General features: G+C 33.1%; 3 protein-coding genes and 2 non-coding genes across 9 annotated transcripts; 2 read left to right on the forward strand and 3 right to left on the reverse strand.

The window, feature by feature from the left end:
• Positions 1-35: 35 nt before the first annotated feature.
• Positions 36-5,481, reverse strand: LOC120770724 (phagocyte signaling-impaired protein). The gene is made up of 9 exons (XM_040098307.1): positions 4,930-5,481; positions 4,574-4,798; positions 3,327-3,520; positions 2,973-3,271; positions 2,699-2,852; positions 2,350-2,622; positions 895-2,277; positions 635-833; positions 36-538 (listed from the first exon to the last, which is right to left on the reverse strand). The coding sequence occupies exons 1-9, from the start codon at positions 4,985-4,987 to the stop codon at positions 354-356; spliced, it is 2,970 nt and encodes a 989-aa protein (XP_039954241.1). The 5' UTR covers positions 4,988-5,481; the 3' UTR covers positions 36-353.
• Positions 5,482-6,254: 773 nt separating this feature from the next.
• On the forward strand, positions 6,255-8,325 carry LOC120775895 (coiled-coil domain-containing protein 174). The gene has a single exon (XM_040106289.1). The coding sequence runs from the start codon at positions 6,289-6,291 to the stop codon at positions 8,047-8,049; it is 1,761 nt and encodes a 586-aa protein (XP_039962223.1). The 5' UTR covers positions 6,255-6,288; the 3' UTR covers positions 8,050-8,325.
• LOC120775905 lies at positions 8,321-11,643 on the reverse strand. Of its 5 annotated transcripts, none has more exons than XM_040106300.1 (8): positions 11,501-11,643; positions 11,183-11,344; positions 10,455-10,636; positions 10,028-10,152; positions 9,718-9,959; positions 9,434-9,640; positions 9,163-9,371; positions 8,321-9,095 (listed from the first exon to the last, which is right to left on the reverse strand). In XM_040106300.1, the coding sequence occupies exons 2-8, from the start codon at positions 11,297-11,299 to the stop codon at positions 8,870-8,872; spliced, it is 1,308 nt and encodes a 435-aa protein (XP_039962234.1). In that variant the 5' UTR covers positions 11,300-11,344; positions 11,501-11,643; the 3' UTR covers positions 8,321-8,869. The 5 variants fall into 5 exon arrangements, with proteins under 5 accessions (XP_039962234.1, XP_039962259.1, XP_039962242.1 ...); XM_040106325.1 differs by having other exon boundaries at positions 11,442-11,643; XM_040106308.1 differs by having other exon boundaries at positions 11,403-11,643.
• On the forward strand, positions 10,342-10,413 carry Trnag-ucc. Its single transcript has one exon. It is a non-coding gene; the product is annotated as a tRNA-Gly (tRNA).
• A 519-nt stretch (positions 11,644-12,162) lies between the features above and the next one.
• Positions 12,163-12,234, reverse strand: Trnag-ucc. Its single transcript has one exon. It is a non-coding gene; the product is annotated as a tRNA-Gly (tRNA).
• Positions 12,235-12,571: the final 337 nt, after the last annotated feature.

The raw sequence follows: 12,571 nt of genomic DNA on the forward strand, positions 1-12,571 counted from the left end.
GTTTTAACTAAAAATTAAATAACAGAACATACGCGTTTATTGTCAATAACTTCTATGCAAACGCTTTAATTACATAATAATAAAAATTGATGAATTAAATTGATAGGTCATGGAAGCGTACTGTCTCACTCAGTTTTCTTTTTAATTTGAAACAAACTATCCTAGTGTTTTAATTTGTTATTATAAATTTGCTCCAACTTTTTATTACAATATTGATGTTCATCGCATTTTCTCATTTAATTTCATGTTTTCGTTTTAAAACTTCTTTTTTTATGTTTTCTGTTAAATATTATGTTTGATTTGCACAGCAAAGAAAAACACGGTTGTAAGTCGCAACGACTGTCGTTAGAAATCTACTTGCTCAACATACGCATTTTATCTTTGATTAAATTCCGGAGTTCCGCAACCATAAGCTCATGAGATTCCTTAAATATTGACGCGACATCACCTATGAGAGTTGCTTCTACTTCTGGCTTAAGCGACATATCCGCCATAAAAGAGTTTAGTTCTCGAGCCAAAGTCGGTGTTTTCCAATTAGCTGCAAAGAAAAGAAAGTAACATTTGTTGAAATAAACTTCATAATCCAAATTATCTATCTAAATTTATTTTTTAACCATATACACAATGTACGTACTTATGGCATTTTCGCAACTTTGAAATTGTTTTCTCAGGTGACGCATTAACTCAATCACTAATTGGCTGCGTTCCTTCTCATTTACGATATTCAAATCACTATTGCTTTCCTGAGCGGCCTTCTTTCGGGGTTTGGTCTTGGCAGGTTGTTGTAATTTTTCATATATAACCGATAATACAAAAGCGTATAACGACAATATCTAGAATAAAAATAACAAATTAGTTGAAGGCGCTTTTGTTTATTTTTCGACACACACTAACTTCTAAACACGCAGCCACCTTATTCTGCCATTCGCGTCTACGCCAAAGGCCATCCGCCACTGAGTCACTTTCCGTTATAACCTGTACACATAGTTGTACAATTTTAGACGCACTGTCGCTAACCACTTTACATTGAATTGGCAAATTACTCGCTCCGCTGTATAAATCCAGAACAAGCTGTGCGAGCGAACTGAAGAACTCCTCATATGGCACTTCAAGCAACAGATGCAGTCTAGTTGGTAACAAATTGACTAGAAAACGATTTGACAGTGGCTTATAGTTCATGAGACGCAGACGTTGAAATAATCCAGACCATGAATCGCGCAGCAATTCGATCGTGTCGGTTTCTCTTGCGCTTTCCATATCATTGGAGTTGCTGTTGCTATTTGCGTTAACGGTTTTTTGATTCGTTTTCTTGCTATTAATATTTTTATCGATGTTTTGTTTATCTTCCGTTACATTTGCTATGTCTAAATTTGGTTTTTGGTGGAAAATGTCGACAAACGAAGCTACTAAACGCAACTGAAGTTGGCGTATTTGCAACACTTCCACTTCTTGGTCAAACGATTCTTTGCGTTCCTCGTCAACATTAACCAAATGCACCGGGTCCCAGCGTATCAAGGCGCCTAAATCGCGATTGTCCGATAATTCATTCCATGAAATGCGATCCTCAGCAGGCTCAATGCTCATAGCTGTATATGCTGCTAGGTTTTGTCGCACATTACCATATAACATAACCAAATCACACAATTGCGCCTCTATAGAAGTACTGACATAGTGAATGCTGTTTGTAAGACGTTCTTTAAAATTCATGAACTCTTCAAGTTTAGAGAATGTACAAAACCGATATGTCAATGTAATGTACTCTAAGCGTTCCTTGTAGCTGTTGGTGAAAAATTTCAAAGTCGCATCAAAAACTGTGCGTGCCATAGAGAAACGACCACACAATGGCAATAAATTGCAATGAATGTAACTCATCGAGTCCAGCTGTATTTGCTTGATATCCAAGTAATCGTACATTTCTTGTGCGCCCAACATGCAACCGAACATATGATATATCTTCAGGCTAAGCAATTTTACATGAAAATTGCTGGTGCTATTACGAAGTACATATTGTAACAGACAGAGCGCTTCAAAAATTCGATCCGATCGTTGTTCTCTCAAGCTTACATCATACATTACATTTGCGGCCAGTAGCGCGTACGGATCAGATGGACCCATATCGGTGTGTAGTAAATTCTTACCAAAAGAGCTTAAACCGTGTTCATAGTGCAATTTTAGGGCAGTGTAAAATGCAAGTAAATGTTCCGTTTGCAAGTCTAAATGTGAGCCACAAATGCGTGAAATCTGCAAAGCACAGATGTGCTTTTGCATTTGTTCTTTCTAAAGTTTCACACGAAAAATGGGTTTAAAATATTATTATAGAAACATTTTGTTTATCGTCATATTACTTACATCCTGTGGTAGTGTAGTGGAGCTAATTCCGCTCTCCAATAAAAGCTTACTAGCTAACTGCTGACGACCTTCCATACTAATAGAGGGCAGGAAGAGCGCAATGTCGTGAGTACAACAAGGTTTGTCACCAAAAAGCCGAAAATATTCATTAATCAATACAGAAAAGTCACCAAGTAAAGCTTCTGCATCCATATTTTGTGCACGCATACGCTTATGTAGTTCCAAGCGCGCTAAATATGGTCCACGTACTTTGCGTTCACCGGATTCGATCATCTGTAGCATTAATAAAAGTAAGGAAATTTGAATATAACAAAAAATAGTTAATTAATGATATACTTAGATAACATACCTGACAAAGAAAATCATGGCATTCATCTAGGGTACTTAATTCACTTATGGCTGTTTCATCGTTAGTTTTCTCGGTCAGAGTGTTTTGGGAGACATCTTTCAGCAATTGAAAACAACTTATTAAGTAATCTTGATAATAGTCCCAACGATCTCGACTTTAAAATAATTTAATTAAATTATCTACATGAATCTTATTTCTATTTTATTGCAAATGTAGTTTAATATTTTTTCTATTACCATTTTTATTACAAAAGTTTCAAAATAAAATTACTCACTCATCTTTTAACAAGTCTTTTAGAAGGGTATTTGTCTCTTGCCACATTTTCAACTCTTTTAACAAATCGATTTTCATATAAACGGGGGCGCCAGGATACAGTTTTTCACATAGTTCACCGTTAAGAAATTCCAAAGCATCTTTATACTTTTTCTGTAGTTTTAAAATATGCAAATAAAGAAAAACTTCTTGTTCCGACTCGAGTTTGTTTTCATTGATCATTTTTTCTACCATGCGCTGCGCAAGCGCTAAATAAATTTTGGTCTTTTCCGGAAATTTACTTTCTGGTCCACGTATGCCCTAAAATTATAGTAAAATTGTAAACCACATGCCAAGCGAAAGTCAATTTGAATACCTGAAGAACAACACTCATTACAGCCCAAAAATAATACGCCGTCTTTGGTTGGGCTTTATATAATTGAAGCGCAACAGATTGCTGCGATTTAAAATCCTCCAAGCGCACATGAGATATAAAAAGATGGGCTAATAGTTCCTCATTACCGGGTGATTGTTTTACGGCGTTATTATACAAATATACAATCTTGTCCACTGTAAATTAAAAAATATTTACATATACCGTTGTTATGAATATGATTTATGACTAAAGATTATATATAGCTTATCTCCACCCTCTTAATAATTAAACGTTTTATAAATTAATATTTTTTCTCTAGCATCCGTGGTACTTATGATATGTAGTGCGGTATCACGGTAATAGTGCCTTTGTGAATTTTGTCGCATGCCCAATATGAATAATGTGCATTTGGTGGCAGACAAAAAACTAAAATTATATTTTAATGAGTGCAACCAAATTCCGGTGAATATGTAATTGCTTAGAACGCTACCAACAAAGTATGCGGCTAAATTGTTTTGAGAAACTTTCTAGGCATTGCGAATTGACTGACTGATCCTATAGTTTTATTTTAAATATGTATGTATTGTATAATTAAAAATATTTGGACATCAATTATCCTTTAAGAGTTAGCATTTCAAAAATTTTATACAAATTTTTCCTAAAAACTCTATTTTTTTATAACTCGATATTTTTCATCAATTTATTTAAATTTTATTTTTAAATTTTCTTAATTCATAGTTTTCATAAAACAATAATTAATAATTTTATTTTGTAACCAAAATTCAGATGTTATGCTCCTGCGGTGAATATACATAGTATAAAAATAAAGAATCCATACGTATGTATGTATATCAGAATCAAAAACCATCTACACATTCCATTTGGGTGCTTGACAATTTTTTTGCATACATTTAATGATAATGAATGCATGTGTGCATATACATTAGGGTATACTAAATAAGATAATTAGACGAATATCATTTTAATGGCACCTTACTATAAGTTCATAGCTCTAATGGATATACATATATTATAATAAAATAAGAGTCTAAATGTCGAATGCCCAGACAGCTACTACTCTCTTGTAAATTTTTATATATGAGAATAAAATATTTTCCTTCCAAAAAAATAAAACTTACAAAAAATATTGTTATTACATATTTTTTTTATATATTTTCAAGAGAACATTTACATATGTATATAGGATATACTCTTATAGAAAAATTTATTATTTTATATATACTTACGTTGTTCCAATTCTTTATAGCAAAATGATAACACCTGTAATGTTGGATCATCTACTGGTTTCTCATTGCTCACAGTTTTTAATACAATCTGACTCTCTTCATATCGCCCCAGTCGAAGTAATGCTAACGCTTTCAATGCTCGAGCACACCACATATTTGGATGTTTTTTTAGAAGTTTTTCCGTCTCTTGAAGAGCTTTTCGGTTATTTCCAACCTCCAAACTATCTAAAAGTTTCAATTAAAATGTTTGTTTCGGTTGAAAATTTTGATAAAATTTTTTCCATTTCATATGGAAAATTGCATACAATCATTCGTCCACATGCTATTGTTACTCACACGTGCAATAAATCGCTTACCATATATTGGGCGCAAACGTCTCTCAAAGACGGTAGCGTCATGCACTTGTTGCGACATCTCTCCTTTGTAATCACACTAGGCTTTATATAGCCGTTTTATTTTAAAATTACTTAAAATTCAACAACTTTTTAATTTATCAATCGTAGTTTAATCCTCAACTTCGAACACTTTTTACACAACCTCTGGTCAAAAGTTCTTACAAATGCATGTGACTGTGCTTTTTTGATTATTACGAAAGCCAATGTGGTAATAGTTTCACGGAAACTACCATAAATATTTTTTTAAAAGAAATTTTGTTTAATAATGGCTAAATTATTTTGAGCCTTTTTAATTGCTAATTTTCCCCCGAAAATATTCCAAATACATATGTCAATTTGCTGCTACAAAACATATTTTTCCATCAAATGACGCCTTTTTGTTATTATTATGTGTGTCTCGCGTATTACTTTTACGCGATAATCCTTTGAGAACAATTTTTGAGTTATTACTTAATTTTTATCTATGATATTGATAAAATTAAATCTTTTTAAACGAATCGCACCTAGCCGAAAGTAAAGGAGCATACGGCAAAAGTTGCATGTAAAGCATAAGCAAAAATAAATGTCACAAAAGAACGAACAACTAAAGGCATGCATAATTTATAAATACAGTGAAGGTTATACCATTGAAACTTTGGTGGTTTGGAAAAGCTACTCGGGAAAGGGAAAATCCGATTTTTTAATATTCATAGAAACATTTTTTCACCAATATCTGAAGCATCAGAAAATGTTGCTGCTGTAGTGGAATTTTGTTACTGAATAAATAATATCCACGTTATAAACAATTAATTGCGTTACACATTACTAAATTAAAGTCTTAAATTAAATTCCTAAATTTTTTGAATTATTGAAATTTTTTTCTATTATTTAATAAATTATATATAAAAGTACTGTCGTATATAAAATATATGGAGAATAATTACAATATTTTCATTATTACTTAATTTTTTCTTATTGAACAATGTAAGTCCTTTATTGTAAATGACGAGATAAATTGTCATTTAATTTTATTTTACTTCCATTCGTAAATATTTACGAAGCAGGTGTATAATAAAATATAAGCTTTGGGCTGCCACTCCGTTACAGAAAACCTAAATCAAACAAAAATATAATAGTTTATTAATATTATTTCGTAGACTAAAATTCGTTAGTAAAAAATTATATATTGAAGTTTGCAATAGTTGGTTTAAGCAACTTTATCGTTGGTTTTAATAAATAGAATTTAATTCTTTAGAAATCATTTATCTGGCAACGACAGCTAATTTTATCAATTTCATTTCTGGCACTATTAAATTTTACAAGTAACATTGAAAACAAAAGATGAATGATCCTAATAAAGCTATTAACGTGAATTTATCATCGCTTTTAAGTTTAAAAGCTGAGCTATTACGGAAACAGGCAGAAGTAAGCAAAGCAAAAACTGCCCAAGCTCAAACTCAACCGAGTGAATATACTGCTAAAAAATTGCAAACATTCATTAATAACAACGCTGCCACGGAAGATGCTCAAAGCAGTAAAAAATATAAAAAGTCTCGAACCAAAGAAGTGGAATCAGGTGAGGATGTTACTGTGTACGAGTACGAAGATACCGAGTTGGTGGAAAAGTCAAAACGCGTGCTGGAAGCAAAAAGCAAGTTCTACGAACGCATGACACGCACTGGAGGACAATTAAATTCAGATGATAACTGCTTAGTGTTATTTAATCGCAAGCACCAAGAAGAATGCAAGGACAATAACAATGCCAACAGGTATGATGAGCAATGTATAGAAAACGATGTTAAAAACAGCGATAGCGAAAGTGAGGATGAAGTAGCATCGGATGAAGAAGAGGATTGGGTCGAATATACTGATTGTTTAGGGCGTACTAGAAAATGTCTACGGGAAGATTTAGAAACCATAAAAAAAAGAGATGCTGAATTGGCAGCTACTATGCCGGAACGTTTGGACCAATCTAAAGCTAATTGGATGATAAATACGAAAGACACTGATACAGCAAAACTGGATGAAGATGCACCTTTCGGTCCCATGCCATGTGAGAGTTTATTCGGTGATGGGATTTCCTTAATGTCCAAACATGATGAACAAAGGGCTAACTGGGAGCGCAAAGAGCAAGAAAATCTCGACAAGATAGATGTGCACTACCAGGATGTTTTCTTTGATGAGGCTAGGCAACACGGTGTCGGTTATTATACCTTCTCCACCGATGAAGAAGAACGTAAAAAACAGCAAAAAGAATTGGAAGAAATAAGAAAAGGCACCATTGAAGAGCAGAACCGTCGTGAACAGCTTCGCGCTCAGCGGGAAAAAATCATTGCAGAGCGCGTTTTTGCAGCTAAAAATAGGCAACGAGCTCGTCTTGGGTTGCCTCCACTTGATAAAGTTGAAGAAAAGGAAGAAGATGCAAATACAAAGAAAGAGACTAAGGAGGAGCGTAGAGCTAGAAAAAAAGAAGAAAAAAATAGACGAAAACAAGAAAAATATGAAAAAGAAAGGGAGTTTGAACGTCAGAATCACCTTCGCCCGTGGGATAAGGAAAAATTATTCAAAGAAAGTAGCATTTTAGCTAAAGATGACAGCCAAAATGAGCCAGAACCAAAATGGTCCTATAAGGCAGAAAAATTGCCGATGTCTCAGGAGCAGTGGAATGAGAAGAAAAGATCTGAACGCATAACAGAATTTGCGCCCACTAACAATCCACAAATTCAGAAACAATACCAGCCAAAACGTAGAAATTTCACCAGCATGCCTCCACCAGAAGAGCTTATTTTAGTGAACAGCTCCAACAATGACAAATGTTCTACTCGTACAACTGAAAATTTCGCTAATTACCAGTCATCTAAAAGTGATAAGAGATTTCAGTGTCGCAGCTATTGTGCAGAGACCACAGAACCGGAACGGTTAGGAGTTAACATAGCACCACCTGCTGACTTAGATTATGCTTCGCCACCGCATACTAAAAAGCCGAAATCCAACAGTGAACTAGAGAAATCAATTGAAGCAGGTTTACGATTTCTGCGCAACAATTCTGATAAAGGAAATTTGACTACTAAATCCAGTTGGACAGCAAAGGCAGACTATTAAATAATTTAGACAACCAATTATTTCTAAAACATACAAATATGGCTAATACATTCTTTTTTAAGCAGATAAATTTATTTAATCGTATTTTTGTATATACCGTTTTCATTCACTTGCAGTTGTCGAACAAATAATTTTCTTTTAAATATAAATCTATTCAAGCGACAATATGCAATGTTGCTACAAGTTGTTATTGTCAGTATGAAGTTTTTGGTAATATTGTATATTACAAAATGTTTACCGAAAAAATAAAAGTAAAGCCATTCGTGCGAAATTACAGTGCAATTTTTCCATTACAAATAGGACATTACTCTTTATTTTTGTAATATTGAAAAGTACTTAAACTAAATCGAAATATAGCAATACTTTCACAGAAGTCGCTACGGTACATAGTGTGTGAATGTGTGCGGATTGCGTTCGAAATATTCTTTGGTTTTGGATTACAACTAATATTTTTTCATTTACCCACTTACATACATACATATGAATCTATAAAATATAACTACAGTCGCCTCGCTCAATCTAATCGTCTTACTGTATTAAATTACATTTATAAAATTCTCATGGGAATGAAAATTAATTAGCGCTTCACATATTTGGAACATTTATAGAGAACTGCATAAGTAAAATAAGCTTATATTATATACATACTATGTACGCTTCCTTTTTAACTTATATACCAACATAAATTTAATATATCATTTTATATATGGTTGCGCTATAATCAAAAATCGTTATAAGAAAGCTTATCTGCAGTTGTAACCTTTATATTAAGTTACACGTGCTGCCACCGTTAGCCTTCGTAATCTGGTAATTTAGATTATTAAAGCATGCCACTATCGACCATATCAATGACGATATCAGACATTTTTTCGCGACACAAATCGTTTGGAGGAAAATTCAAGATTGGTGCACCGGCATCTATGTCATCATGGTGCATATTTAAGTACATGTCTGGTGCATTTTCAGACGAACATGTTGACATGGGTATAATATCCATTGCAAGTCCAAGTGCAAAACGTCCATACTCTTTCAATTCAATGCGAAATCTACGAATAACTCATAAAAGGGCATTATTAAAGAAGTTGTTTAATACAAGAAATTGATAATACATACAGTTTTGCAAGTTTTTCCATGGTATCACATACTTCTGGTATGTTTGTGCATAATAATTTGAGCCAACCAAAAACTTCTGATGTATATAGTTTAATAAACCCGTTTAAATGTTCATCGCGCATTGCTTTGGTGGTACAACAAAATAATAAATTGGCTATATCCAGTGCAATAGAACTGTAGCGAATCAGTTGAAAATCTACCAGGCAAACCTAAAGAGAGCGTAATTGCTTAAATATTTGTACGAATACATTGGTAAAAAAACATCTCTCACATCTACGGCTCGTTTTTGTTCTGTATTATCCCCGGCGCATTCATAGCGATAGAGGAAATTGTTGACCCAACAGTCACCGTGACAAATAGCAGAAAGTGTCGACTCCGCACTGACTAAATGAACCATTTGGGAAAAGAACGTTGAAGACCCCGCAAATTTTTTCATTGCTTCCAAATATTTAGAATCATTCGGAAGGATATCAGAAACCTGTTGATAGAGATCGCCAGTAAACATAGATATATGTATGTACATTCGAATAAATAATTAGATTTTCTAATATTTACCATTTTAATGGCATCCTTTGTAAGCCTTTCATAGTAATTTTTGTACCAATTCGCATTTGAGGAACAAAACAGTCCTTCGGTAATATGTTCGCGCAATCGTTCGAAATGAGCAGGATTTTCAAATTTATAAGACAAACTGAGGGCATGAAATTGAGCCATCTCTTTTAGCACCAAGTGTGTCTCTTCTAAAGTTAAACCCTTTTGGCGATCCGGCATTTGGAAGTTGCGCACGCGCAAGTCCTCTGAAAAAGTTTGAAGTTAAGTCAAAAAGTTAATTGTTCATATTTTTTTTAAATTTGCTTATCCATACCCATTATGAGGAGATCATCACGCGCATAGTAACATTTAGGAGTGGCTCCAAAAACTTTGGATGTTTTGTCTTCTTGAAATCTCAACAGTTCTGGCATTATTTCCATATAAAATAACACCTCATTTCTGAAATTCAAGATGGTTATCAAATATATCTTACGTATGTACATATATATACATAGATTTGGAAAATTTCAATTAATATTTAATTTAAAGAAAAATTAAAGGTTATTTAATATCAAAAATAAATTAAGTGTTGATATTGTACATTTTACACCTAGTATAAATAAGCATAGAGACAATAATATAATGGTAGCGTCGGTGGTGTAATGGTTAGCATAGTTGCCTTCCAAGCAGTTGATCCGGGTTCGATTCCCGGCCGACGCACACTTTTTTTTATAATTTTTTTATATAAATTTAATACTTACCTAAAGAGCTTATCGCTTTTATAAGCTTCTCGACGTTGTGCATTCTCCGGTATTCTCTTACAAATTAAATTCTTTTCCCATTTTTGTTTTTTACCATCCGCTGAGCTTTCTCGTTGACCAGTTAGATGTGTACGATATATTGTCGCCGTATAATTGTCACCGCGCCCAGAAGCCTGCTCCTCCTACCGTTCAGAAGCAATTAAAAATAATTATCTAGAACAAGTGCAGCTTAATAAAGCAACACAGAAATATGTTGCATACACATGTCCATAAATACATATGTATGTATACATATATGTACATATGTATGTATATATGTACATATGTAAGTATGTAAATATTCTGACTGCACTGCTTTGAATGCTTCCACAATTTCAGCATCAACCGCAATACAACCGCACACAACAATGTCAAAAGCAATTGAAATCAAAGTATCCAATAGTGAAAGAACTACTTGCTTAAAAAAGATTTAATTTCTCTATCCACAATACTGACTAAGCCAATCAATCGAATGTTTGAAGTGTGTGAGGTTGCAGAGCGGTAACTGTTACCACCTTGTGATGTAACATTGAATTCATATGTGGAATCTTATTATACAAACTGTGCATACAAACACTTTTATTTACTTAGGTACATATGTACATATAAACATTGTACAGATTTATTACACACAAATTTAAATATGTGAATACGTTAATGAAATCGGTTATAATAAACTTGTGCCATACCTCAAATCCATCGATTTCTACTTCCGGCTCTAAACCGCGAAAGATTTCTCGATATGTTTCTAATGTTATTTTAGAACAAGATGCACTGTCTCCCGGAGTCTTATCAGTTACTCCCATAATCTTTAGAACTCTTTCCCGAGTAGGATCAAAGGCTATACAAAACTGGAAGAATATTAGAAGCAGAAGATTATAGAATGCTTTAGACTTCACATTACAATACTTATAGTTGATTTCGGTGTTTTGTACTGCGAATTTTTACCGATTTCGATTCTATATTATTGCAGTTAATTTTGTTCCCAATAATATTATAAAATTCACCTTTAACTAATAAGCAATGAAGACAGTTTGCGTACGAATACTTGCAGTTTTTCGATGCGTTACAATTACAATTCTCCACTTGACGTTCTCAATGCTTTCGCGAATTTCTCGCATCGATTTTCTCTGCTGAAATTTGACAACTGTAGGGGCCGCTTAGGAAGGGATGCTAAGCGGCTGTCAGTTTCAAGAATGAAATATGTATATACATTTCATTTATGTCTTTGGAAATGTCAATTTCCGGTATACTCACAATACTTATCCTTCGTTTTATCCAACGCTGCCATATCGTAGCAAATATTTGAAATTAATGTTGAACTTATGAAAAGGTTTTGCATATTTTTAGGCTTAATGAACGTACGAGTACACAATAATAGAAAATGTGTCTACATACATATGTATGTATGTATGTACATACATATATTTTATTATTTTAATAAAACACAATTATTTCTCATTTAATAAAGATTTATAAATTAGGGTTTCATAACATGAATCACTTGCTTTGAGGTACACATTTTTTCATTTCAATTAATCACTTTTGATTTTTTTTTATAATAATTTGTTCTATACTATACAAGTATGCATATATGTAAATTATTCTGAAATTATTATATATAATGTAATTATAAAAAAATATTAAAAATTACTACAGGAAAAAAGTGTGCGTCGGCCGGGAATCGAACCCGGATCAACTGCTTGGAAGGCAACTATGCTAACCATTACACCACCGACGCTCCTCAAATAATTCTGTCAAATGTTTCATTAAACAGCAACGTTCCTATCCACATGAAGAATTTTGTACCAAAACCTGAGTAATACCTCGTGAGAAAAATTACTGTATTACAAAAAGAAGAATAAAATTAAAAAAAAAATATTTTTAATTTAAAAATATGTAATTAGATTTTTTGTTGTAAGTAAATTTCGATGCAGAATTAGACACGCCAGAGTAAAGCTAGATTTTAAGGAATTGCGAAAAAATACAACTTCTCGTAGCGAGTGAAAAAGTAAAAGCCCTCGGTACAATTTTTTTTATTAAGTAAAATATTGTTTTTTAATTAAATGCATTTGTAC

This window comes from Bactrocera tryoni, chromosome 1 (assembly GCF_016617805.1).
Source record: "Bactrocera tryoni isolate S06 chromosome 1, CSIRO_BtryS06_freeze2, whole genome shotgun sequence".
NCBI lineage: Eukaryota > Metazoa > Arthropoda > Insecta > Diptera > Tephritidae > Bactrocera > Bactrocera tryoni.

Bases quoted from the DNA above. Each gene is read 5' to 3' on its own strand.
- LOC120770724 (XM_040098307.1), bottom strand. From the start codon at position 4,987: ATGTCGCAACAAGTGCATGACGCTACCGTCTTTGAGAGACGTTTGCGC. The intron at 3,521-4,573 runs GTAAGTATATAT...TTTAATTTACAG, and splicing joins CTATAAAGAATTGGAACAAC to TGGACAAGATTGTATATTTG. The intron at 2,623-2,698 runs GTATGTTATCTA...TTAATGCTACAG, and splicing joins GCCATGATTTTCTTTGTCAG to ATGATCGAATCCGGTGAACG.
- LOC120775895 (XM_040106289.1), top strand. From the start codon at position 6,289: ATGAATGATCCTAATAAAGCTATTAACGTGAATTTATCATCGCTTTTA.
- LOC120775905 (XM_040106300.1), bottom strand. From the start codon at position 11,299: ATGGGAGTAACTGATAAGACTCCGGGAGACAGTGCATCTTGTTCTAAA. The intron at 10,153-10,454 runs GTAAGTATTAAA...CTTGAATTTCAG, and splicing joins AAAAGCGATAAGCTCTTTAG to AAATGAGGTGTTATTTTATA. The intron at 9,096-9,162 runs GTATGTATTATC...AGTTATTCGTAG, and splicing joins ATGGAAAAACTTGCAAAACT to ATTTCGCATTGAATTGAAAG.